Below are 23,763 nucleotides of genomic sequence, written 5' to 3' on the forward strand. Positions count from 1 at the left end.
AATGTATACAATACTATTTAGATTTAGAAATTTTAAATTTATTTTTATTCTTTCTTGAGGATTTTATTTGTTTTTAGACAGAGGGGAAGGGAGAGAGGAAGGTAGAGAAACATCAATGTGCAGTTGCCTCTTGAGCACCCCCAACTGGGGACCTGGCCCACAACCCAGGCCTGTGTCCTGAGAATCGAACAGGTGACCCTTTGGTTTGCAGGCCGGCACTCAATCCACTGAGCCACACCAGCCAGGGCTATTTAGATTTTTAAAAGATGTTTTAATTGTTGATTTTAGAGAGGAAGCGGGTAGGGAGAAACATCAATTTGCTGTTCCCTTGACTCATGCACTCACTGGGTGGTTCTTGCACATGCGCCCTCACTGGGACGGAACCCACGACCCATTGTGGCATATCACAATGACTTTCAACCAGCTACCCGACTAGGGCTAGATAGGTTTTTAAACACAAAAATCAATATTGTGTATTATTTGTGGACACATACATAGAGTGAAACTGAAACTGTAAAATAGAAAGGCTGTCTCGGAATCATGTATGGCAAGAAATGAACAGTGCATTTCAAAAAAAAATTGTACAGCAATTCAAGGTCCAAGACGAATTTCGGGAGCTGTTGGGGGCGCAGGAAGGCCGCCCTGGAAGCTGTGCTGAGACGGAGGACAGACCGACCCTTGGGGCCCTCGGCCCCTCCTCCGCCTCCCTGCTCACTGGGACACTTTCTGCTCAGTTCACTGCGTGCCTGAAGAAGCCGTTTGACAAGCAATTGTGACTCCCACCCTTCCCCTCCAGCTGGTCTTGGCCCACACCGCCTGGGGGGGGGGCATCCTGGGTGTATCCCTCAGGGTTCCCCAGCTCTGTCGTCTTGATCGCCCCCCCCCCAGCTGTGGCCTTGTGGTGGGTGAACAGCACGAGAGAAGCCTTCGTGTCCTGCCCTTCCCCCACGCCCATCACCCCCACCCCCATCACCCCCACCTCCGGGGTGCCTATTAGGAAAAGCCGACAAGGCCAGTGACCACGCCAAGCTGGTCACTCAGGCAGGTGGGAACGAGCGGGGCCTTGGCGTGAGCCCGCCCAAGGGCGTGAAGGGCTGGCTGTGAGGTCAAGGCTGGCCAGGCACGGCACCCTGCCCGCCCCTCACCCTCCGCCCCTGACCAGCAGGAGAGAAGATCCTTCCAAACGTGTGGTCCCACTCCCTGACCCCATTACAGTGGACGGGACACGGTGCTGCCTCTGCCGGCCTCTCGGGCGGAGAGGGCGGAAGGTTGCTGGGGCATCCCTTGAGAAGACCCCCCAAAGGCCGGGGTCCACGGAGCCCAGTCAGGTCCTGGGGTCTGAGCTGGACGTCCACAGCGCAAGAGAACCAAAGCTGAGGCTGACGGTGCGTTGGAGCTGAGACACCCTCAGCGCTGTGTCCCCCCAGAGGCCATCGTACCGCAGACGCTAGAGGCACGGGGGGCGCCTGCCCGCCTCAGCGGCGAGGGGGCGCGCTCGGAAAGGAGGCCCGCACCCTGTCCACCCCGTCCGCAGGCAGAGCTGTTGTCAGGTCCGGGCGGCCCCTCCCCGGAGCTGGCGGCCGGCGGGGAGGTGGGGACGGGGCCAGGGTCCTAGTCCTCTGCAGAGGTGGCAGTGGGGCCTTCAGGCCGAATGAGAGATCACGTTGTAGGAGGCTTTCTTCAGCGTCTCCAGGAAGAACTGTTCATTCTCCAAGAAGTCTCGGTCCTGGAAGGCAGAACTGGGTGAGCAGCCACACTCTGGCCCGTCCTGGAATGCGGCGGGGGCCTGAGAGCGTGGCGGACCCCTGGGTGGTAGCCCAGTCGGCCCTTACTGAGGGCGCCCCCCACTTACTCCCTGGCTCTGGGGCCGGGGGGCAGGGAAGGACACGCGCACTGGAGTGAGAGGCCCCCGCTAGCACGTGACTGCGCCTCTCTGAGCCCGTCTGTAAACTGGACATGCCATCACCTGCCTTGCAGGGCGGGGGAGAGGCAAGGCTTCTAGTGCACACAGTTTTCCGTGCAGAGCCTGGAACACAGGAAACGCTCTGTAAGTGGTGACTGCCACCACTGTTGTCACAGGGTCACTGTGAGACTCAACTGAGATGACAGAGGCAATGGCTCCGAACAGGGCCTGGCCTACAGGACGGGTCTCAGAGATGGTGGCGGCTACGCCATCTGCTTGCCTGTCCTCCCCCGGGGGTGGGCTCAGCCATCACCCCACCAGGATGTGCTCGTTTCTGCCCGCGCCCTGGGCTGCTTGTCACCAGTGTGACCGCGACGGGGAGTGACAGGCCAGGGTCGCCTCCGCTCGGGATGCTCACCTGCTCCGCTGTGTGTTTCAGCAGCACCAGCTTGGCGTGCAGCAGCGAGGGGCCCAGGCTGGCGGGCGGCCGGCTGCCCTGAGGACTGGCGGGGGCGGGAACCACGGCTGAGAAGCCTGAGGAGGAAGTGAGGGGCCGAGGCGTCGGTGGGCGGCAGGATGGCCGCAGCCCGTCTCTCTGGGGCCTGCTCACCCCCAAAACTCGGAGGCAGCCAGCACCAGCCTTCTGGGCATACCCACCAACTCGCAGAACCCCTTGAAACTGCTTGTGGGATTTTACGTAGCAAGTCCAGTGCTAGGAACTTACTCAAGGGTCAGAGTCAGGTGGAGGTGCAGAGATGGATGTAACGCATTTCCACCGACATGCTGTTTATCTTAGTGACAAAAAAATGACCTAGTAGAAAATCTAAAAATGTGGAACAGCCTCCTTATTTTTAATTTCCATTAAAAATAGTGGAAACTTATACTGATCTAAAGTACGGCTGAATGTTTAATTACAGGAATGAAAGCCTGCTCCATAAGTGTATTTCCAAATAAAAAAAAATCAAGGCACAAAACAGCATACGTGATGTCAATTTTGTGTTTAAAAACACACACTCGCCCTGGCTGGTGTGGCTCAGTGGTTGAGCGCCAGCCTGCGAACCAAAGGGTCGCGGGTTCAATTCCCAGTCAGGGCACAGGCCAGGGTTGCAGGCCAGGTCCCCAGTAGGGGGCACATGACAGGCAACCACACATTGCTGTTTCTCTCCCTCTCTCTCTCCTTCCCTTTCCCTCTAAAAGCAAATAAATAAAATCTTAAAAAAAAATACACACCCACGGCAGCCTAGAACACTATGCGTGTGTTAAAAGGGGTTTTCTCCAGAGAGTGGGGTTGAGAGTGACATTTTTGAGTTTCCTGCTCTGGCTGGGTGGTTCAGCGGGTTGGAGCATCGTCCCGTACACCGAAAGGTTGCCGGTTCAATTCTGGGTCAGGGCACATGCCTAGGTTCCAGGTTTAGTCCCTGATCAGATGTTTTCTCTCTGGCACTGATGTTTTTCTCCCCCCTTCCCCTCTCTCTAAAATAAATAAGCATGTTCTCAGGTGAAGGTAAAAAGACTTTTCCTCCCTCTACTTTCAAATTTATTCTCTATAATGAACACGCACTCCTTGTGTACACAGTAGTTACAAGATGACCGGAAAACCCGGCCAACCCCCGAATCTGAGCAGAGGGAGGCGTGGGCGGGACGCTCCTGGCACTGCCCCGCCCACTGGCCAAAGTCCAGTCCTCCTGGGGCCACTTACCACTCGGGCCGGAGGCTGCCAGGCCCTGGGCCCTGGAGAACAGCCCCACAGGGCCCGACGGCAGGTCCTGTCGGACACGGTCCAGCTGCAGCCTCTGCTGGGCCAGACTCAGATGCTCCTGTCCCCGCCCCCAGAGAGAAGGACACGGATGTGAGAGCTGGAGGCTGGAGACAGGGGGGTCAGCGGACTGCCCCAGTGTGACCCCCCAAACCGCAGGGAGAGCCAGCGCTGGGAGGGGCCCTGCCTGGTGCACGTGCTGTTCCTGCTGCTGCAGCCACTCCTGCTGCCGCCGCACCAGCTGCAGCCGGGCCTGCTGCTCCGACTGCACCTGCCGGGCTTCACGCAGCGCCTGCTCCCCCTCCTCGTACTTCTCTGAGGCCACCTGCAGGGAGGCCACCCGGGTCAGCCGGGCTGCTGGCTGAGGCCAGGGAAGGCCCGAGTTCCAGCCCCACCCCGAGCTGAGCTGCCCGGCACCTGGCTCATCCTCTCCACCTCCTCCGCACGGAGCCTGATGCGCAGGGCGGCGGCGCTGACCCTCTCCTTCTCCAGCTGCAGCTCTTGCCGCTCCCGCTCCAGAGCCTCCCTCTCCGCTGCCAGCTGCTCCTCCTTGGTCCGCAGCTCGCTGGCCCTGATCTTCAGCTCTGCCTGCTCCTGGAGATGGCAAAGTCTTCGCTGCACTGTCCTCTCGGGAGCTGAGGTGGGCTCTGCTCAGGGTTCAAGGAGCCCCTGCCCTGCCCATTTTGTTGCTGTGGCTCCACCTAACCCTGACCCTGACTCTGACCCTGGGAGGAGGTGGTGATGTAAGGGGGCCCGGTCACGGAGGCCTGAGGCCGAGCCTCGGGGCTGCCCCCACCGCGGGCCCAACTTCTCTAAACCCCAGCTTCCCTATCTCTGGAACATCTCCGTCTCGGGGACGTGATGCAGTTGAAGGAGCCCTGTGTAGAAAGCACCCAGGACAGCAGAATGAAGCCGTCATTGTATGGTTACTGCGGTTTCAATTCCGATGCCGTTGCCGTGCCCTTTGCAAAGCTGGTCCGTCCCGACGGAGCAGACAGTGAGGACCGGGAAGGGAAGGGGCAGAGCTGGCGGCTCTGGGCCCTCCCTACCTTGACCAGGTTGACGAAAGTGCCCTCCCGCTGGGTGTCCACCTGCATCGCTCGCTCCGCCTCTCGCTCGGCCCTCTCCTTACTCAGCTTCTGCTGCTCGAAGAACTCGGCCCACTCAGCTGCCAGGCGCCGCCGCTCCTCCCCACACTTCTGCATGACGGACTTCTGCTCCTCCAGCAAGGCACTCTGGGAGGAGGGCGAGGGGTGAGCATCCTTGGGCACAATGGCAGGGGTGGCAGCTGACCGTGGTGTGGCGGGACTCACCTTGGCCCTCTCCAGCTCCTCGCGCTCCATGGCCATCTGCTGGGCCTTGACCCTCCTCTGCTCCTCCAGGGCGCGCTGCGTGGACTCCGCCTTGGACTGCTCAGCGCTCACCCGCCAGCGTTCCTGCGGCCGGGTCAGGGCTGAGAGTGGGCTCCCTGCTCCCAGGCGAGCCCGACTGCTGGGCAAACCCGCCTGTGTCTCCCACAACATGTCACACACACGTCCTTTCCAGAGGGACACAAGAGGAGGGGCCTCCGGGAAGGACTCGGGGCCAGCGGCTCGGAGTAGCTGCACCAAGGCCCACGGCTCAGGCCCCCTGCTGGGAGGCTCCGCAGGCCGCGGCGTCCCCGCCCCCCGAACTGCCAACCCTCAGCCTCCCTGTCTCCCATCAACCGGGCAGGCAAAGCACCAGGGTGGGCACGACCCTGCGTACGCCAGGGGACACGGGTGTCTTTAAAGAACAAAGCTTCCTCTTATATGGGAAAGTATACGGGGAGTTCAGAATATCTGTCAGGCAAACGCGTTTCTCCCAACGTCACGGGCATCGCCTGCCGTGACAGATTCAGGTGACTGGAGAGAAAGGGGGACGTGCAGCCGGCGGGCAGGAAAGGGCTCGGCCTTGGCGGGCGAGGGCACTCCGTGGAGCACAGAGGCGGGGGCAGGCGGGGGCAGGCGGGGGCAGGGGCAGGGGACGTGTCGGAGGCCGTCCTGCGGTGGTGGCGGTGGAAGTGGGCTGAGAGCGCTGCCGACACTCGGCCCCGAGCTGGCAGAGGGCGGCCCACCTGCTCCAGCAGCCGGCTCTGCTCGTTCAGGCGGGCCTCCATCTTGGCGATGACCTCCTGGAGCCGGCCCCGCTCCTCCTCCATGTCCCGCTGCTGGTGGCCCAGCCTCTCCTGCAAAGCTTGGGGGGCGCCACAGGGCACTCACTGTCCGCCCGCCCTCCCACCGAGCCGGGAGAGGAGGCGGCGCACGGCGCACACGGTACCTCGGAGCTGCCTGTCTCGCTGCTGGATGCCCAGCTCCCACTCCTGGGCGGTGGTGGCGTGCGAGGCCTCCACGCGGGAGGACAGCTCACTCAGGCTGCTGGAGAATTTCTCCATCTGCTCGATGACGCCGTTCAGGGACCTGGGGAGGATCCGGTCACCCCGGCCCGGGGACCCCAGCACCGGCCCCTCGGGTGGGCACAGCCCAGACCTCGCCTGTACCTTGTGTGCGAGGTGGCGCTGGTGACAGCATCGATCTCTCGGTCCTTCAGCAGCCTCAGCCGCTGCAGCTGCTCCTCGTGGTCCTTGCGCATCTCCAGGATGGAGGCCCTGCGGGGCGGCGGGGAGGGCGGGCTGGGGCTGCTTCTCCAGGGAGGGCCTCGGGTCCCCCGGCTGCTCAGCCCCATCTGTCCTGGTGCCTTAAAGTCAGTGCCACACCCACTCTCTAAGGGGGAGGTGCCTTCTGTTACTCAGTGAAGGACGCTCCACATGGAGGGAAAGAAAGGTGTGTCCGGGCTCTGAGAAGAGTTCAAAGACCGCTCTGCCCTCACCAGCTGACTCCTTTTATGTGCCCCTTCCCTGTCTGCTCTGATCTAGAAGGGCAAGGCTGACACTCCAGGCACAGCAGACCGCATCCAGGGCCAGTCCAGGAACCAGACTCAGGACGCCCAGCAGGCGGGTGGATGAGGCTGGGCTGAGTTAGCCTGCGGTTGCCTGCTGCCACTGGGCCGGCCCACACAGTGGGGGCCCTTAGGGTCCCCCCCCCCCCACTCGGGTGTGATGGTTCGGTGTGCCGGCCTGGGTGCGCGCCTGGAAGGGAAGGGGTTAGGCCGTGGTTCAAAGGCTGCCGAGTCATAGCTTTGGGGGTCTCACGGCAAACAGGGTGCCCTGACTGCCCTTGAAGACTGCTCCCCTGCCCGCCTGGGCCGCGCCCTCACCGCTGCAGCTCCCGGAGCCGCTCCATCTCCTGGTCCTTCTCCTGCGCAGCCGCTGCCAGGCGCCGCTGGTGCTGGGCCAGCAGTTCGGTCTGGGCCTGCTCGGCCTCCCGGCAGTGAGACAAGTACTGCGCAGACAGCTCCTCGTTCTCTCTCCGCAGCCGCTCTTCCCGTTGCTGGTACGAGGCTTCCAGCACCTTGACACGGCTTCTGCCCACAGAACACCCAGCCGTGACACTCGGAAGGGCCTCTGGGAGCGCAGTGGTCCTGGGGCGGGCCGGCCGTGAGCCCAGGGAGCCCAGGGGGCCGCGGGCAGAGCGGGGTACCTGTGGGCATTCTCGATGAGCTCCAGGTCAGCCTGGTGTCGCTGCTGCAAACTCTCCACCAGCAGCCTGTGCTGGGTGCGCTCCAGCTCCAGCTTCCGCACCTGGGAGGGCACGAGCGGCAACGTGGAGGGCGGGAAGGCAGGTCCCTCGGGCTCCCTGGGAACCAACCCTGCCGGCCCCCACAGTGACACCTTCCCCTCACAGCCCTGCCCTCACGGGCAGCCACCCCCGACCTCACCTGGGCCTCCAGCTCTGCCAGCCGGGCCTGACTCTGCAGCAGCTCGGCCTGCAGCTCGGCAGTGCCGCTCTGAAGCTGCACCCGGGCAGCCAGGAGCCGCCTCTGATACTCTGCGTCCGGCGGCAAGTGCTGTGCCAGGGCCTCCGGGAGCGGGAACTGTAGGAGGAGGTGGGGGACCTTCCAGGTGAGGCGGGGCAGGGCTCGGGGGAGCTCAGCCGCCTCTGGGCCCCTGCTCGCTGGGCCTCCAGGCCCCGTACCTGATCCGGGCTGTACGTGAGGACCCCTGTAGTGGGGACCAGGCGCCAAGGGGCCACGAATGAGGCCCTGGAGAGTCGCATGGTCACTGCACCTCCCCTCAGGTCTGGTTAGGAGAATGAGTCTCCCTCCCTCCTTGGAACACCCTCCCAGCAGTGGCCCAGATTCCCCGACAAATGGCCAAGTCCCGGCAGCCTTTTTTTTTTTAATTTTTTAAAATTTACTGATTTTAGAGAGAGGAAGGGAGAGGAAGAAAAACCGATGTTTTGTTCCACTCCGCGTCCACGCATTCACTGGTTGCCTCTCGTGCGTGCCCTGACTGGAGACCGACCCCCACTGTGGCGCGTCGGGACGGCGCTCTGACCAACCGAGCTATACCGGGGGGCCCCAGCAGAGTCACGGGGACGACAAACACCCAGGACACCGACCCTTTCTATCAGGCCTGCGGTCCTAATGCCAGTAGCCACCCTGCTTCCTGCTGGCTGCCCACCAACCCCCACCTCCAGGGGCACTTCTGGGTTACTAGGGACGTGGCCCTGTGGGGCTGGGCCTCCTCACGGCCAGGGCCAGAGGTGACTGCCACGCCGGGGAAACAGAAGGAGGGGCAGAGGGAGGATGGCAAGCACGGAGGAGACTTTCTAGACGGAACTGTAAGACGCCTGCAGCCCTGCTTTCTGACTGGAGCATTCCTGCCTCCCCGGACCTGGTTGCCACCTAATTCCCTATCAGTGCTGGCAGGTTAGCAGCCCGCTCCGCCTGCCCAGGCTATGGTGTAAGAAAGTGCCCGCGAGGAGAGCCAGGGTGGGCTCTCCAGTATCTTGGCAGGCGCTCAGGTCCAACCACTGGTGCCGCCTCTGGCCACGGGAGAATCGCTTCACGGGCCTGGGACCTCTACCTGTTTGCCCACCCTCCCTACCTGGACAGGCGCAGAAAGCCCCGTGGGTTCCTGGGAGCTCAGGAAATGCAGTGCAGGCTCTGAAAAATCAAGAGCAGGGAGCTGAGAGGGAAGGAGGCCCACGGCGGCCCCAAGGTCTCATGCGTGTGTGTCTCTCGCGTGCGTGCGTGTGCGTGCGTGTGTGCATGCGTGTGTGCTCGCGTGCTCCACCATCACTGTCTTCTGGGCGCCCCAAAGGAAGTTCAAGGTGCCTCCTTCCTACCCAGATTTAACCCCGACAGAGCAGAAAACAAACCGGTGCCAGAAACATCGCCAGGGGCTGGGCCCTTCTTTGAGTCACCTGCATGGAGGGCCAAGGTGGCTGGGTTCCATGTCACCGAGGGCCTGAGGACACAGGAATGGGAGGCGGGGGCGGGGACAGTAAAGGAAAACTTCAGCCCCACGTCACGGACTGGAAAGGCCCCAGTGGCTGGCAGCTCACCAAAGTGAGATCTCGGGGCCGGGGGGGAGGGGAGAAGATGGGACCCCAGCTTCAGGGGGCTGGACACGAGGTATCAGAAACCATACACCAATGGCCCAAGTTGGAAGGAGGCCCCGTCCAGCCCCCAGAGTGCCTCTCGCCACCCTCAGCCCCGGCCACACACGTACCCCGCGGTGGCCAGCTGGGCAGGCGGCTTTTGCACTGCTGGTCCTGAGGTCCCTTCGGCAGCTGCCTGCTGGAGCCCTTGAGTGTCGGCAACAGGCTGGCTGAGGAAGCCAACGTTAAGGTGAAGGTGGCAGAGGTCCAGGTCAGGCTGGACGAAGACAGGGCAGGGCCCACGGGCAAAGCTGGGTGGCCGTCCTCAGCCTGTCCCTGCGGTCCTGTCGTGGGAAGTCGCCTCCCAACTTGGAGTCCGTGGCCCTCCAGATGCCCCTCCCTGCCCCAGCGCCCAGCAGAGCACAGTGAGTGGACAGTGACCATCTGACGACAACCCAAGTAGCAACAATGGGGATGTTATAGGCACCAGGTGTTACAGGCATCAGGTTCAAGGGCTTTAGACTGAGGATCTGCTCACTCTGCCAGGTCCAGCTGCCCTCGAGGTTCCTCCCTTCCCCTGTCTGGTGTTCTCACCGCTCTTCTCGGCCCCCGGGGTCAGGGAGGAAGCTTCCCCCCTGGTTTCAGGTCCGGGTCAAAGCCACCCTCCTCATCCACACCAACCCCAGGGCTGGGCCATGTCCCTGGCCTGTCACTTTGTGTCCCCTTTGCTCTGGCCACACAGCATCTTGTCACTCCTTCTGGGTGATCCCAGCCTTTCCAGCCCCTTCTTCCTTCTGCACTCAGGGGTCACTCACTGCCCTGCCCCACAGGACCCCCATTCTATGGCTTCCCCAGGAGTTACCTCTTGGCCGCTGCGTCTTCCCTAAACTCCCCAAAGAGCACGGGCAGATGCCAACCCACACACATGCATCTCCTTCAGCCCAGGCCACCGTGAGCACCGACAATTCGGGCACCGGGGCCTCGCCAGCCCAAGGGCACTGTGGGCAGGGCCCCTGCTCAGAGGCAGCTGCATGGCCGCAATGGGTTTGCCATCTATCCAGCCGGCACCTGTCCCCACAGCAGCGGGGGCGTGAGTGCCAACAGCTCCCTGTCCCCTCGTGTCTGCACCGGGACAAAGGCAGGAGCCAGGCACCCTCTGGGCAGCGCCCGGAGGAAGGAAGCACGGGGAAGGGGTGGCGCTCCACGGACCCTGCCCGGTCCTCCCGCCACAGGAGACAGCAGCCCAAGCCCGTACCTGCCGGAGGGGGATCGGCCCGCAGCCCCCTCCCGGTTCAGGCCCTTCGAGGTCAGAGCGTGCTCTTCTCTGGCCAGGCCTCGGGCCTTCTTCCGAGACAAGGCATGGCTCAGCCAGTCCTCCTCCTCCGTCTCCGCAGACGCTCCCAGCTGGGAAGGCCGGCTGGCTTTGGCAGGGGCGCCAGCGCCCTCGGGTGGCGGCTCGGCCCCCGTGGAGGAGGGGGGCAGCCCTGCCGGGGCGGAGTGCTGGCCCGGAGCAGGAGGCTGGTCCTCAGGATGGGGCACGAAGGGGGTGGAGAGCGCAGAGCCCCCCCTTCGAGGCTCTCTGGTGGGAGAGGGGGGGCGCGGGTCCTCGTCTTCGTCCTTGAGGCCCAACCAGTCAGCCCCTCCCTTCCTGGGGTGGGGGGGGCTGGTCGTCGCCGGGGTGCTCTGTGTGGAGCCTGGTTCTCCCTTGAGGTCTGTGCCACCTTCTGCTGAGAACCTGCTTTACGACAGAGAGGGACGGGGTCCACGGCTGGGCCAGCAGCCTGTCCCAACAGCCCCTGAGCAGGCACCCCCTCCACTGCTGGCGGGGACTGTGAGGTCCACGCCAAGGAGTCGGGGTGCCCGCGGGCTCGGCGTGCCAGCCTGAGGCCCCGAGCACATGGTGCCTGCACCAGTTCAGGTGGCAGCGCGGTGACAGCTGGGCGCTGTCTGTGAAACACCATGAAACACAGACACCCTGAACCAGGGACAACTGCATCCGCAGTGAGACACCCACGTCCAGGGCGACCATCAGTTGGGTCAAATGGTTTCCCAGCAACTGTCACTCTGTTCCCTGTTCGTTTATTCGGCCACCGCCTGTGTGTGTCGCTGGCCAGCGGCAGCAGGTACGAAGCTGAAGAATAACACACTGGGGTCGGACACAAGCGCTGACGGGCACAGGGGTTACTGAAAGAGTGAGAGAGGCTGACAAAGCCGACGCGGCGCAATGCTGACAACCGCTCCGTGTGGCCGAAAGGTAGGGGGTTCTTTGTACCGTTCTCACAACTTTTCTGTCACTCTGAGATTATTTCAAAATACAAAGCTTAAAACACGCACTGGGAGGAAATTCCAAATTCAGACCATTCTCTTTCTCCCCCCGAGGAGGCTGGCGGCAGAGCGGGGGCCCAGGCTCCTGCTGGGGGGCGGCTGTGCCACTTGGCCTGTGCGGGCGGGACGGGGCAACCCCCTCCTCCGTCCGCACCGGGGGGACCGCCTCCACAGCCGGGGCCCGCCCACCGAGGCCTCCGAACGAGACCGCAGGGGGCACGGGGCGAGGCCGGTGCATCACCCGGCGGGCAGCCGGTCTCCGAGGCCCGGCTCCCTGCAGGCCCGCTTACCTGACTGACGGCCGGCGGGACTGCCGGCCCTCGGAGGAGCCCACGGTGGGCTGATAGGCCCCGAAGACGAAGTCCTCGTTGCCCCAACTGTCTTCTTTGTCTGTGGATTAAGGAGCCTGTGATTTGGGGCGAGGCAGTCCAACTCTATTGTGGCTACAGAACTCTATTTCTAAAAAGCTGAACTGGCAGCCTGCTGGGGAGACGCATGCCAGAGAAGCCGCTCTGAGGGGGGCGGGGCGAGGGGCCGCGCTCCGTGTCTCCAGGCCCAGCGCCCGCCCGGGGGGGCCGTGGGGCAGCTGCCGCGAGTGCCCAGTGCGGCCCTGCCCCGCGCCCGCGAGGCGAGGCCAGTGGGCTAGCTGTGCGACAGGAACGATTCGACGGGTGGCCCAGGGCCAACGCTTTCAGAAACACAGCAGTGGTTTTGAAACTGTGAGCTGCTACCTGTCAGCAGGTGCAGAAACCGAGTCAGTGAGTTGCAGCCAACGTATTTATAAGTCAAATGGCATGTAAACACAACAAAGCAGCATTAAACGTGGTAATCATGCCTTCACACCTCTTGTGCTAGGCACAAAAGTGCACAATGATGTGTGAGCACCACGATGTAAAGCTTACTTCTTACCGTGGGTTGTGGTGTGGTCAGCACCTGCTCTGGGGGCCCCCACCCACCTCCCCGCCCCGCGAGCTTTCTCACCCTGTGACCTCTGGTACTTCCCGTCCAGCTTGAACTCCCGGTGCGCCCCGGGGTCTGGACGGGCCAGGTGTCTGGAGGCGGAGCCTCGGCCCAGCAGCTCATCCAGCTTGGAGCGAGCGGGGCGGGGCCCTCCCCTGCAGGACGGAACACGGGACTGGCGCGTGTGCACCCAAGGCCTTCCTGGGGGGCCCAGGCCGTGCCCGCCCGCGGCCTCCCTCCGGACCCGAATCAGCAGCCTGGCCAGGGATTCTCCCCTGCCAAGGACGCTTACTGGGCTCCCGCTGGCCTCCTCTCTGCTTTGGGGCTGTCTCCAAACCCCAGGGCGGCCATGAGGTCATCCTCATCGTCAAAGAACAGGTCTTCCTTCTTCCGGACGGGGGTGTCCCCAGGAGTCAGAGGAACGGAGGGACCTAGGAGTCAGAACACAGGGCCCAGGGCCCAGTCGTCTTGCCCTGCACTGTGACGTTCGGATGGGCGGAGGGGCACGTTTCTCTGCCACCTTGACTTCTGGAAGGGGCAGCAGGCATTGAACATGTCTGGTGTGCCCACAGGACCGGACCCGACCCCAACGCTGACCCACTCCCAGGTTCTTGATCCTGGATCTTGGTCCTGAGACACGCAGGGCGGGTCTCGGGCTGTGCGCTGGCAACTCCCGCTCGCAGGCTGCCCGCTGCGTCTTCCTGGGACAAGAAACGAGCCCGCCTCCTACCTCGATCTCCGGCTAGGGCGGGGCTCTTCTCGGGAGCAGCTTTACTCTCGGTCCCAGGCGGCTTCTTGGCGACCCCTTCCTCGTCCTCAGAGAGAAGTCCTGCCAGCGGGTCTTCCGCGTCTCGGGGCGGAAGGGAAAGCGCAGGTCAGACCGCACGCGCGCCCCGGAACCAGCCCGGCGCCACGCTGGGGGAGCCACCGCGTGCCCCGCCTTCGCCCCAGCTGCCCTGACAGAGAAGCGAGCCCCTGGGCGTCGGGGGGGCCCCCCGGCCCGACTCTGCCAGGCTTGCCCGTGACCCCCAGACCCTGCTGCCCGCACGGCCTTCTGGAAATGTCCCTGGGTGTTTCAGCAGAGAAGTCAAACGTCTGTGTGTTCACGAAGGGAAAGGAATTTCCCCTACACTTTACAGAATCTTCAGTTTGACATCTGGTTTCAAAGTCCTCACAGGTAAGCTTCCCAATCATCCGGGCGAACACACATAACTGCCCCTCCCTGGAATCACGAGAACTGAGCCAGCGGTCCCCGCGTCTGCCCCTCATCTGGTCCACACAGCAGCCCAGCTGCGGTCCGGCAAGGAAGCGTTGCCTTGGCTACCCCACTCCCCAGACTGGAGTGGCCCAGAGGCACGGCCGGGGCCTGTGGTACCTTCAAAAGAAAACCTCTTGTGCTGATGCCCAGAGCTGCCGGGAGACGGAGACGGCTTCACGCTGGGGACGGCACCCCCTGCGGAAAGCAAGCAGAAGGCGAGGCCGCGGGCCTGGGTCTGTCCTGGCCAAGGTTCTTCCGTGACGGGGGCCGTGGGGGGGCGCGCTGCGCTTCTCCCGTGGGGGAGCTGAGACTCAGCCCCGCTCACACTGGCCTCTAGCGGGGAAACAGTGCCTGCCCCTCGTCACAAGGCACTCCGGAGACAAGGGTCTGGGAGATGCACAGGTCACCATAAATTCTCAGGCAGCTTCTCCAGGAGCGGCCATGCTGGACTCAGAGGGGCCGGAACGGCCCTAGGGAGGAAGCTGGACTTGCGCCCCTCCCCCACTATAGTCACTAGTGCACACACGCACACACACACACACACACGCACACACAGTAGCTCCCAGCCTCTCCATCCCAGGCAGAGAAGACCCTCAGAACAGGAAAGCTTCCTTCTAAGCATTTCCCGCACCCCCAAAGCTCCCTAGGCCTGAAGAGCTATGTCCTACTCACCCTTCTCAGTGGCTGGTAACGTACCAGCAGGTTTGGGGGTGCTAGGCAGCTCTTCCTTCCCAGAACCCTTTGTAGGGCTTTTGCCAGAAGCTGGGTGAGCCTTCCTCAGACCCAACAGATCGGCATCCATGTCGTCCAGATCCTGGAACGGCAGGGAGGGGGGGGGAACCCCTGCAGGCGCTCCCGGCAGCCTGGCGGCGGCGGTGCTGCTGCTTTTCCCATGAGGGACGAACGGGGCCCTGGCCGGACGGGGCTACAGAGCAGGACAGAGGCAGGGCCGAGCACAGCTCCCACACACCCGGCCTCGGGCAGGCCCGGGCTCAGACGGGGACCCCCAGCAGCTGCGGCCCCGATGCCAGACCGAGAGGGTGGCCGACACCGGCCTTCAGTGCTTCTCTCGCAGGCTCGGCCAGTGCTGAGGCTGTCCGCGGAGGGAGCCACAGAGCAGGGCCCCAAGACTCCCCAAGGGGCAGCTGCTGGGCACTGAGAAGGGGCGCGAGACTTTCTGTCCGAAGTCGAGGAAAAACCTGGTTCCTTTGCCTGCCTGGGTCCCGGGAAACGAAGTGCAATTAGAGGCAGGAGTGTGGGGAGAATGTTCTATTGGGATGCCATTAAAAGCCGCATGAACCAAGCCAGGAGCCGCCAGGAGCCCTCAGGAGCCCTCAGTCCAGACCCACTCAATGAGGGTTTTGATAAGGAGCGCTGTGGGTGCCCCGGGGCAGAACCGTGAGGAAACAAAGGAGAATGAGAGACCCCTCCGAAAAGGAGAGCTGAGCCAGGGAACAGAACGGAAGGGAAGCCGAGTGGGGGGGCGGGGGTGGGGCGCTCAGCTCATGGTTCTGGAATGGGACTCGAAGTCACCAACAGAAACTGAGTCGGAGGACTGGAGGGTCCAGCTGGCAGCCTCGGGAAAGGGTGGTTTCAAGCCCAGGTTAGAGAGGCTGGGTCTGGAGCCAGGAGGGGGACGGACTGCGGTTCCTCCAGGCCCCCCCACGGGGCTGAGAGCGGGTGCTGGGCCGTGGCCCAGACCAGCCGGGAGACACGTGTCAGCCAGGGGGCGCCAGGGGGCCCGGGTCAGGCCGCAGGGCGCTGCAGCTGCAGGGCGCGCAGGGAGGACTCGGGGCGACTGGAGGCCCAGACTCCGGCCAGGCCACCCGAGCACTGAGAGACTGGAAAGTCTTCAGAATTTGTCTTAAAACTCATTGTCAAGGTTAGCTTGGGGCTTGATCTGACGGAAGGACAGCTGTACGGAGGGGCACTGGGCGAGGTGTGTGGGGAGAAACAGGGAGAAAGGTTAAGAGTAAGCTTTAGAAGAGACAGCCTCCTCATCTTTCCCACGGGGGGGGGCAGATGCAGCCCCCGGGGGGACGCAGCCAGGTGGTTTCCCGGGGGGCAGGCCCACGTCACCAGAGGCCCGGGCCCAGTGCGTCTCCGGGCAGGCGCGTCTCTGAAGCCAGGAATCTGGCTCATCCCCGGGGGGCGGAGGGCAACAGCTCCCGCATGAGCCCCACTGTCGCCCGAGGGAGGGCTCCAAACACACTCTTTAAAGGGAGACTAGAGGGAGGATGAAGGCCCGGCACGAAATGCCAGCGCCCCCGCCCACGGGCTGCCAGAATGCGCAAGCCGCTGGGTTACCTTCATCGCCTGGAGCAAAGCCTGCGGGTCCGCCTCGGAGACGTCCGACACCTAGGTCCGAGGGAGGGGACGGGCCTGGGTTAGTCGAGGCTGTGGAGCTCAGGCTCTGGCCCCTGCAGCGCGGCCTCTGTTAGGGCGGGAGCCCGGCCCGTGGGGCGTCACAGGAGCGTCCCGCCCTCCCCTGGGGCTGGGTGTTGTCTGAAGTTGACCTGCCCGGGTGCGGGGCCCAGGAAGTGCTGCCACTTCCCCTTCCTCCCAGCCTTCCCGCGGACCAGACCGCGTTGAGTCCCCCAGGGCTCACGCCACACCACTTGCCACCCCTGTGACTGGGCGGCAGTGGGGTTTCCTGTGGAAGCACAGTTCCAAGGGGCAACATTCAAGGCTCCGGCGGCTGCCAGGAGCTCTGACTTCCAGGCCATCATCCCACGGGCAGGAAGGAAGCCGACGTTGCCGTGGGCACGCGGCAGCCCTTGGGTGTCGGTTTGATTGAAGACCCAACTGGCTTTCTGAGCCCTTCTAAACCGCTCTGCGAGCAGCCCCTTGGCCACCGCACCCAACTCCCTGTCTCGGGGGTAGGTGCGGAGGGCGGGGAGCGGGGACTGGCCCGGGCTCACCTCGGCGTCAGCTCCCGCCGGGCCTGCCACGGCGCCGTAGGCATCGTTCTCCAGGAGGGACCTGCGAAGGGGCGGGCAGCGTCAGCGCCACCTGCACCCCCAGGGCGCCAGGTGATTCTACGAAAGGATGGCTTACAGAGTCCAAGTGAGTCTCCGGGGGAACAGAGTTGCTAAAAGGAATTTCACAGGCCGCCTAAAGCAATGATTTTTTCTTTTTTTGAAGATTTTATTTATTTATTTTCAGACAGAGGGGAAGGGAGGGTGGTGAAGAGAGGAAGAGAAGCATCAATGTGTGGTTGCCCTTGAATGTCCCCCACTGAGGACCTAGCCCGCAACCCAGGCATGTGCCCTGACTGGGAATCGAACTGGCAACCCCTTAGTTAGAAGGCCAGCACTCAGTCCACTGAGCTACACCAGCCAGGGCTGATTTTTAATTTTTTTAAAAAAGGAACAGAGCCTCTTTAGAATCGAACTGTTGAAAACGACAGGTAAGAGAGAAAAACAGATCTGCTTTAGCTAAAATGAAGGTGGAGTGGGAAATTCAAAAAGCTCCTCCCTGTCGCTGAATTGGCGGGAGAACCTCAGAAGAACAAACAACCCGAAAGTCACCCATCTAGGCCAGTCCTCCTGTTCTGAGGATGAGGACACTGAGGCTGAGAGAGAGGCTCAGGCATTGCCCGAGGTCACACAGTGAGCAGCAGCTGCAGGACTGCAAGCCGGACTTCCGCCCTCCAGTTCTGACCCCCGCCGTGCACCAGGGAGGAGGTCCCTGACGGCGTGAGTGGCGGACACGGACACGCAGGAGGTGCGAAGTGGGGCGGGGCGGGGCAGGTGGGGCGGGGCAGGCAGAGCCTCGGGACAGAACGGGGCCGTGGGTGCCCAGCCACCCTGTGCTTACTTTGCTCTGGGCCTTGCAGAAGGGAGCGCCTGCGCTCCGCCTGTGTTATCTCTGGCATGCGACGCGAGCTGGACGGGCTTCTCAGGTGGTGTCACTGCAAAAAAAGGAAACAGCAAAGATGTCATGCGGCTACAGAGAACCGGAGTGAAGGTGAGGCGGCGGTCACAAGTCCCCACGAGCTGTCGACCAGAACTTCCCACGGGAGGAAGGGCCCCTATGGAGGAAGGAAACAGGCCCCAGAGGCGGGCTCCAGCGTTACCCCTGGGAAACCTGAACGGGGAGAGGGCGGTGCGTTTCCAAGCAGGAAGCCAAGCCTACACGCCAACCGCTGACACGAGAAGAGCCCACTCCTGCCCCCCACCCCCATGGAAATTCAGGAGGAACAACGCACTCCCAGGGCCCAAAGCTGTCGGGTGGAACACACGGGCCTGCGCTTGGTGGGTCCTCCTGGGCCAGACGTGGGGAACCTCAGCCCCGCTGTCCCCAGTGAGCTTTTCAGGACCCTGAAGCCCTGCCCCTCGGAACACCAAAGACGGACACACAGGGTGAGGGACTGGGATCCAGAGTTAATAGGAAACTCTTACGATGCACCACTAAAAAATGGACCAAGAATCTGAATAGACCTTCTCCAAAGAGAATAAATGGCCAGCAAGTGCATGAATGTGTGCGCAACATCATTTCAGTCCCTAGGAAAACGCACACCGAGTCCACAACGAGATGCAGCGGTTCACCCACTGGAGGGCCGGCATCAAGCAGGCAGACGATGACAATAGCACTGACAAGGACCTGGAGAAACCAGAACCCTCCCGCACCGCTGGTGGGACCGCAACGCCGCACAGCGGCTGTGGGAAGTAGACTGGCGGTTTCTCCGACAGGGAAACAGAGTTACCATACAGTCCGGTGATCCCACTCCTAGGGGCACACCCCCAAAGCACACGAAAACCCGTGCATGAGTGCTCCAAATATCATCGCTCACGATCGCCTAGGCAGAAGGTGGCAACCACCCACGGTCCCCTCAACTGATGAATGAACAAACACAATGTGGCATAGCCACGCAATGGACTGTCACACAGCCATGGGGAGGCATGAAGAAGGGGACCCTGAAAACATGGTAAACGGAAGAAGCCAGATGCAAAAGCCACACGCTGTGTGATTCCATTTTGTACAAACTGCCCAGACGATGCAGCAAATCCACAGCAAAAGGAGGAGACCAGCGGCTGCCCGGGGCTGGGAGAGGAGAGAGCAGGGAGAGAATGCTCATGGGCACGGGGTTTCTTCGTGGGGTGGTGAAATGTGCTGGAACTGACTCTGTGAATAAGTAAAAGCCATTGGAATGCACACCTTAAAAGAGTAAGTTTTATGTGAATTATATGTCAATTAAAAAAAAAACCCAAGCCTGAATCAGGGGATTCTGGGAAGGGGCACTTACTCTCATCCGCCAGGAGGTCACCGAGGACATCAGCGATGGAGCCTGAAAGAGAAGGGGCGGGGCCATGACCTCAGGAGGAGGGAAGGGCTGTCCTGGCTTCCCACCCTGAAACCACTCCCGGGACCTCAGGGAGGTCTGTCTTCACCGGCCCCGAGATGTTTCCCCGCTCTCGGGCAACAGGTCACATCGCCTTACTGAAGTGCCCCAGGGGAGGAACTGAAGACGACTTGCTCAAAGGAAGACGGAGAAGATTTTCGGTGGAACCTACTTCCTGTTCGGCACGCTGGCGGACAAGCCAGTCTTCCAGGCCCTGAACAACTAGCCCAGCGGGCTTCTCTGGGGAAAGTGTCCAGGATTTCTAGGCACGTGCAAGCTTCTCTCCTGCCAATAACCGCCTAGTACCCTTCCATCTGAGAACCCCCAGAGCTGGTCTGGAGGCACCCTCCCTCGCCCCCCCCCCCCGCCCCCGCACGCGGGAACCCGAGGTCCAGGACTGGATTCATTCTTGAGTGAAGGGGAGTGTCCTCACCACCCTCACCTCGACCGCGTACTTCTGGTCCAGAGCCCAGAGAGAAGGGGTTTCTTCCCCAGTCCCATCCCTTGTGTATTTCTGAACTGCTCTAAGGGCCAATGAGGCAGCATAAGGAGTCCCCTAAATGACCCAAACTGCCTAAGGCATGAGGGGAAACCGCCAGGAGCATTCAGGCACAGACATGGACCCAAGGGGGGGGGATTATTTTTGGCTTAAGGGTGATGTTCAATCTCTCCACTCACCTCTCAGTCCCTTCTTGGTCTTTGGTGCCTAATATGAGAAAACACACCACTTTTATGAAATCAAACAATGAGTGCATGTCGAAACTGAGAACGCACAATGAATTGCTTTGCCTTTTGCCAAGTCAGCAGTGGTAAAAGGAGCTCGGATGGCATTTAGAGACAGAAGCCATTCATGCTTCCTGAGTATCTGAGAACAGACTCATTCAAAAAGTGGAAACAGCCTTGGCCAACAGAGGATGCCACTGTGGGTCCCCGCCTCCACCCCCACAGGGGACAGAAGTCTCCCCTTTTCCCTGAATTCCAGACGCCACACACAAACCCTCCCAGCCAGCATGCAACGTGACCGGGAACGTATTCCTCTATTCCATATCCCCAGCTCAGCGCCAGCAACAGACTTAAAAATGCTTCCAGCTGGACATGCAGAGAGGCTCGGAAGAAACGCTGGAAGTTCACTATCAATGTTACTTCCACCACCCTTGTCCCTGAACCACAGGCTGGTCCTCCTCACCCAGCCCCCACAGCACGCCCTGCGGTCAAGGCCTTGCGGGTGGGGGCCGGCTCACATCTCCAGGCATCTCACTCACCATCTCCAGGCTGGGGGGGCTGCCTGCAGCTCCTTCCCAGCCCCGACCGACCGGCTCATCTGAATTCCGCCCACAACAGGCTCCTGCTCCCTGGCGAAGAGAGGGAAAGGGATTGCTTAGACCTGATGTAGCCTAAACCGCGCTTGGGTCCAAGGCCTATCAAGGCTTCTCTAGCTTTACTCATTCAATTTGGGATTTCCCTAATTGAATTAAAAATTCCTTGTGGGGGAGCAATTCAGATGAAAGGCAAAGTGGTGGGAGCAATTTGGTGAGCGTTCGGAGGCCTGGAGATTGCGAGAATAAAGGGCACTGCTCCTCGGAAAGAGGATGGGGGGGACCGCAGGTTTCCATCTCAGAAAGGGGGTGCCCGGCACCACGGCCCCCACACCTTCCCAGGCAACGCCGCGCCTCGATACCGGGCGGCGTTCAGCACAAAGAGCGGAGCTGAGTGCTGGCTACTCCTTGGCCGTGCGCATTTCCACGGCCGGTGTTCAGTTTCTTTTTTCACACTAACTTCGGAGTCGCCCCTCTCTGCCGCCGACTCCCGTCCGTGTCCCCAGAGGCTCGGGTAATTTCAGTAACCGGCCTCGGGAGGAGGGAGTCGGGGCGGGTGGTCTGTGCCCTCGGTGTTGGCCCGTCCTGTTGTGAGAACGCCAAGGGGCCTTGGGGTGACACACGGGGGGGGGGCTGAACGTTCGTGTTTCTCTTTCTCTGCAACGGCATTCCCACGACCTCCAAGTGCCAACTCGCGGAGTCTCCCACGACGTCCAGGAACTTCCGGCCATCCCCCGTGGGTCGCGTGCCAGCCTCCCGCATCGCGGGAAGCTCTCACTGGCAGAGGCTAGCGGAGGCTGCGGGGCCCCAAGTGCCATCAAGTCCTCGCGGCTGCTCAGCCGGCTCCGGGACAGTCGTTTGAACATCCCCAGCCCGCCCCTCGGCGAGGGCCCTCCCGAAGGCACTCCTCAGTCCCACCCACCCCCCGCCCCTCCACGCGTTACCCTTCCGCGCGCCCAGCCCCTCTCGGCCGCCGCGCAGCTTACGACCCTCCCAGCCCCTGAAATACCCCGGGCTACGCGCCATTCCCTTCAGAGGAGCAACCGCTGGGACTTGTCCGAGCCATCGCCGCGGGTCCTCGACGCCGGGGAGTCCACCCTGGTCAAGCCTCCCGCTTCGGAGCCCAGCAGCCGCCCACCTCCCAGTCACCCGGCCCCCGAGGAGAGGCGAAGCGCTATGCATCCTGGGAGTTGTAGTCCGCGTCCCGCTCACCTGCCGGAGCCAATGGGAGCAGGAAACGCCAAAATAAACTACACTTCCCAGGGTTCCCCGCAGCGCGGCCGTTAGTCGAGACCCGGCCTTGATTTGCGGCTCCGCGCGTTGCTAGGAGCCGCGAAAACGCCCCTTGTTGAAGAGGAGTCTTTCTGGCTCCCAGGTGTGTGCGAGCCTTCTTCCTCCTGCCATTCCTTGGAGGCCACGACTCCAAGGCTGAGCACTCTTCTGAGGGCTGACTCGTGACGGGGAGAGTGTGAGGAATGTGTTAAGATTGAAAGATGTACACGTCAAACCATAATTACGTATTTATCCCACATTCCAAAGCTTAGAGAAGTGGCTGTAACCTTCCTGTTCAATGAAGAAAAATCAAAGCCAGCATGAAACCCAACACCATCACCAATAGAAAGACATAACACATTTTTGTGTTAAGTACAGGTTTGATTAAGGGTCTTTCAATTTTGCAAAGGAAAACAGGGTTAGTGGTTTGGCTTAACTGCAAGCCAAGCAGTGATGCCTGGTCACCACCATCTAACCCCGAGAGACTCGCCCTGGACCCCTACACCCTCTCGGCACTCCCGGCCCCGCTGACAAGTCCAGCCAGGGGTGAGTAGCCATGCACCTAACTGCATCTGGTCAGGTAGGAACCAAACTCAAACCACAACAGTAACAGAAGAAAAGGCAGCAAAATAAGTGCACACTCCAAAGGATACAAGTCCTACCTACCCTTGAATGCACAGCAATTGTGAATAAGATGGTGTTTACAACGTAGTAGTCAGCAATCTGAATATTGTGTGGAAGGCAGGTCACAGATTTGTTACCTAATCTATGAAACAGTCAACAGCATTGTAGCAAAAACAACTTATTTGGGTTCAGAGTTTGTAAAATCACTTCCAATTTACCATGATCCTCCGGAGATAATGAATGGCTCACTGAAATTCAAGGCAAAATCGAAAGGACAACCCGCCCCCTCACCCCACCCCGGAATCTAGGAATTTGCGGCTCTGCAACAGCTAACATCTGGTAACTAAGGTCCAAAAGTTCCTTTTATGTTTCTATGTTTACCATCATGGACCACAGGAATAGTTACTGAAAATTTCAGTAAGTATGTACAACTAAAGGCAAAACTCCACTTCCAACATTTCAAAATGAAAAATCATTTTAGTCATTGACATATGACTTGGTCTAATCCTGCAAGAACGGAGCAATACATGCTCAATTAGCTGGGATGGTCTCTGCATTTTCCATGAAAACGATCAAAGCCTGTATCTGAGTCAGGAGAATGAACAAGAGTCCAGGTCTCAGGAGGATAATCCATTTCCCGGCTCCGGTCCTCTCTCCAGCTGCAGAAGCAGCTGCTGCTGGAAGACGACCTGTAACTCCAGGCCTGTCTTCCGCATGTGTAGCAAGATCAGCATCTGTTACAATCCACCTGCATCTATTCTCTTCCTACTTAGTAAGACAGAAAGGAAAGAACTCAGAAACGGGGAGGTGGGACTAAGCAGCACTCGTAGAGAACTCTAGGATCGTGAACTTGAACCGTTGAAAAAAAAAAAAAAGAGCCAAGGATTAAGAGCTAACATGCTAACTTCAGGAATTACAAAATGCCTCCACGTACATAAATTCTGAAAAAATGACAGGCAGTGAGTTCTCAGAAAGCGTGTTAACAGAGTTAATGTTGCAATTCAAGTGTTCGGAAATAAACAGACACTTGCGCAGTGTTTGTTCTAAAGACCAGAGCAGGAAGGACCCCAAGGCTTCGGGACCAAGAGCGTTTGGAGGTGACTCCAGTTCAAACACCTCAGCACGTATGTAACAGAGCATAAAATAGAGAAAGTACCCCTAACAAACCTCAAATTCCCCACTTTGAGTACTGTTCAGAGTACTTTTTTTTTTTAAAAGGCTCATCTCAGTATCATGTAATAGAAAAATCTCATTAATTCCGCTCAGTCTTTATCGTCATTTTGGAGACTAGGTTGAAATTTATCCTTGTATTCTTTGGAAACAGCTCCCAGAAGAATCCAACAAAACCTAATTTACCTACGGCAAAGGTTGGCTTCTTAGGGAGGGCCAGCTAATCTGCTGCTTCCTTTTCGGCGGTCACCAAGTTCTCCTGCACCAGCCAGAGCACTCGCGGCTCTGGGACGGCGACCCAGTTCCACCAGGCGTCGGTGCTGGGGGTTCGGGCAGGTCTCCCTCCCTCCTATTTCCGCCCTTAGTGACACCC

General features: G+C 60.7%; 1 protein-coding gene across 7 annotated transcripts; it reads right to left on the bottom strand.

The window, feature by feature from the left end:
* Positions 1 to 981: 981 nt before the first annotated feature.
* Positions 982 to 21,470, bottom strand: FBF1 (Fas binding factor 1). 7 transcript variants are annotated; one of them, XM_045837331.1, is made up of 31 exons: positions 21,334 to 21,470; positions 20,271 to 20,360; positions 19,687 to 19,714; positions 18,913 to 18,954; positions 17,484 to 17,577; positions 16,586 to 16,646; positions 15,972 to 16,022; positions 14,361 to 14,478; positions 13,782 to 13,859; positions 13,137 to 13,256; positions 12,699 to 12,837; positions 12,428 to 12,561; positions 11,737 to 11,836; positions 10,377 to 10,856; positions 9,253 to 9,351; positions 8,900 to 8,988; positions 8,626 to 8,684; positions 7,455 to 7,610; positions 7,217 to 7,317; positions 6,894 to 7,100; positions 6,178 to 6,285; positions 5,958 to 6,097; positions 5,755 to 5,873; positions 4,973 to 5,095; positions 4,709 to 4,894; positions 4,077 to 4,253; positions 3,847 to 3,984; positions 3,603 to 3,720; positions 2,322 to 2,437; positions 1,971 to 2,026; positions 982 to 1,726 (listed from the first exon to the last, which is right to left on the bottom strand). In XM_045837331.1, the coding sequence occupies exons 2-31, from the start codon at positions 20,271 to 20,273 to the stop codon at positions 1,681 to 1,683; spliced, it is 3,486 nt and encodes a 1,161-aa protein (XP_045693287.1). In that variant the 5' UTR covers positions 20,274 to 20,360; positions 21,334 to 21,470; the 3' UTR covers positions 982 to 1,680. The 7 variants fall into 7 exon arrangements, with proteins under 7 accessions (XP_045693287.1, XP_045693286.1, XP_045693284.1 ...); XM_045837330.1 differs by having other exon boundaries at positions 10,377 to 10,859; XM_045837328.1 differs by having other exon boundaries at positions 14,337 to 14,478.
* Between the last annotated feature and the right edge of the window lie 2,293 nt (positions 21,471 to 23,763).

Source organism: Phyllostomus hastatus, unplaced genomic scaffold (assembly GCF_019186645.2).
Source record: "Phyllostomus hastatus isolate PE091 unplaced genomic scaffold, TTU_PhHast_1.1 phas_contig_210, whole genome shotgun sequence".
Lineage (NCBI taxonomy): Eukaryota > Metazoa > Chordata > Mammalia > Chiroptera > Phyllostomidae > Phyllostomus > Phyllostomus hastatus.